This window comes from Hibiscus syriacus, unplaced genomic scaffold (genome assembly GCF_006381635.1).
Source record: "Hibiscus syriacus cultivar Baekdansim isolate YM2019G1 unplaced genomic scaffold, ASM638163v2 tig00111358_pilon, whole genome shotgun sequence".
NCBI classification, from domain to species: domain Eukaryota; kingdom Viridiplantae; phylum Streptophyta; class Magnoliopsida; order Malvales; family Malvaceae; genus Hibiscus; species Hibiscus syriacus.
Window position 1 is genome coordinate 284,782 of NW_024063070.1, and position 1,954 is coordinate 286,735.

Here is a 1,954-nt window from a genome sequence, read left to right on the forward strand (position 1 = left end):
TCCATTTTATTTTATCACCACCATTCAGGACGAAGCTCAAGCAAACTTCTTACGAACAAAAAAGGTTCGTTTCCAGCTCTAAATAATAATTTATCAAACAACACAGACTGGAAGAAATATATATTACATAACAATGGAAATTACAGAGATAATCACGATTCCACAATAAACAAAATGATCAACCCATTCTCCAGCAGCTTTGGCCTCTGATAAACTAATTACTTCCTTGTCTTTAAAATTCCCTTCCATTTCCTGGAAACTAAACCAAAATGAAAAGCAGTCGCACCACAAAATAGAGACTTCTTCAATCCCTCCTTCAATCCCTCATTCTTCCTCCTCTATTTACAGTGCAAATGTTCGAAAATCAGAAAACATATTCATATTCACAAAAGTCAGAACCTTCGATTACGGCCACCCATTTTTATATTAAAAGAATTCACGAAATAAATCAAAACAGAAAGCTGTGTTTCCCAGTATCCAACTCACTTTACCAACTCGGATACCCAATCGAGATCAGGATCCAACTCGGTTAATTCAACTCCAAGGGGATTTTCCTTGCTTAGTTTTGCGTACATTCTAGCCCTCAAATCTCTTCCAGACTCCACTCTCTCCATTGGGTATCCCTCTTCGAAAGAGTTATGTTCCAAGAGATCAAACTGGCCTAACCCAGAACGGGTGGGGGTTGTCGGAGACCTGCAAAATCCAGGCCGCAGAGTGGAGCCCCTAGGGGAACCGTAACCCGATCCCATTTCCAGGTCCCTAGAACAAGCACCGCTCCTTTTACCCTTACCAAGCTGCATGCTATGCATGGAAGTAGTGAGTTCGCTCACCGAGTAAAATGAGTCACTTGGCGATATAGGAGGTGAATCGGACGGTGGGGATAACGGAGGTGATGCCAAAATGGAAGTAGGTGAAGAGTCGAAGTCTAAACGGTGACGTACAGGCGAACAAACGTAATCTAACTCACCTGAACTGGACCCAGTCCCCCTCGGACTCTGCTGGGGCAAGAGTCGGAGCTGCTTCGGTGTGTGAGCGAAAAAACAAACCCTTCTTTTACAACTGGTACTGTCCTTGCACGGCTGAGTGCGGTAACGGGCCGGGTGGAGCCAACACTCGAAAACACCATGAGCAAACTCACAAGAATCGCCTTTGTTGCAGATTCCCTTCCGGAAATCGGGGCAGGCCGTTCCAGAGTAATGGAATTTTCTCGGGTCTCTCCGTCGGGCCTTCTCACCCTGGTGGGCGTACGGACACTCAGTCCAGTCATGTGACCTTCCACGAGCACACTTCCTCACCTTGAATTCGTACATCCGGAAATGATCGCACGAAAATGCATCGACGGGTAAATCGGAGTCATCACTAAACGAATCGGACTCCAAGTCATTTGACGGGAGGTAACGGCGTAAGGCGGAGAGGTAGTCGACGGGGCAAGGACTCGACGGCGCAATACAGTTATAATTAACGGAAGAAAAGCTAGACGTTGGATCATTGAATGGATCCCATGCGGTGATCTTGACGGTGTGATTTGGCCGGTTGCGTTCTCCGATCAACATTTTTGTACATAGTTCATTGATTCCAAAAGAGGAACGGTTCTCTCCGTTATAAACTGCATTTTTAACCCGTAGTTGTTCGAACTAACCATGGTTAAGTTAAAAAACTTCCGCCTATTAAAAAACGACGGTAGATGTGACCGTGTGACAATTTCTGATGGGCTTCTCGTAGCCGTTGATATCAAGTCATTAGCTGTAGTCGTTTCTCTTTGGCATCCGTGGGTCCCAGGGAATAGAAGATTTGTGCTTATCTTTTTGTGATTGGCTGTGAGAAAAAGACATCACGGCCTGTCATTTTATAATCTTCCTTCTTGTGAATTGAAAACTTGTTTGGGGGACCTGTGGGGATATTTTTGGGAGAAGTTGTCGCTTAACGCGGAACAAACGAAATTAAATATCATAAG

The 1,954-nt window shown here is 44.9% G+C and overlaps 1 protein-coding gene across 1 annotated transcript; it reads right to left on the minus strand.

Moving 5' to 3' along the window:
- Positions 1-354: 354 nt before the first annotated feature.
- On the minus strand, positions 355-1,592 carry LOC120159343 (zinc finger CCCH domain-containing protein 23-like). Its single transcript, XM_039169949.1, has one exon. The coding sequence runs from the start codon at positions 1,551-1,553 to the stop codon at positions 483-485; it is 1,071 nt and encodes a 356-aa protein (XP_039025880.1). The 5' UTR covers positions 1,554-1,592; the 3' UTR covers positions 355-482.
- Between the last annotated feature and the right edge of the window lie 362 nt (positions 1,593-1,954).

Bases quoted from the DNA above. Each gene is read 5' to 3' on its own strand.
- LOC120159343 (XM_039169949.1), bottom strand. From the start codon at position 1,553: ATGTTGATCGGAGAACGCAACCGGCCAAATCACACCGTCAAGATCACC.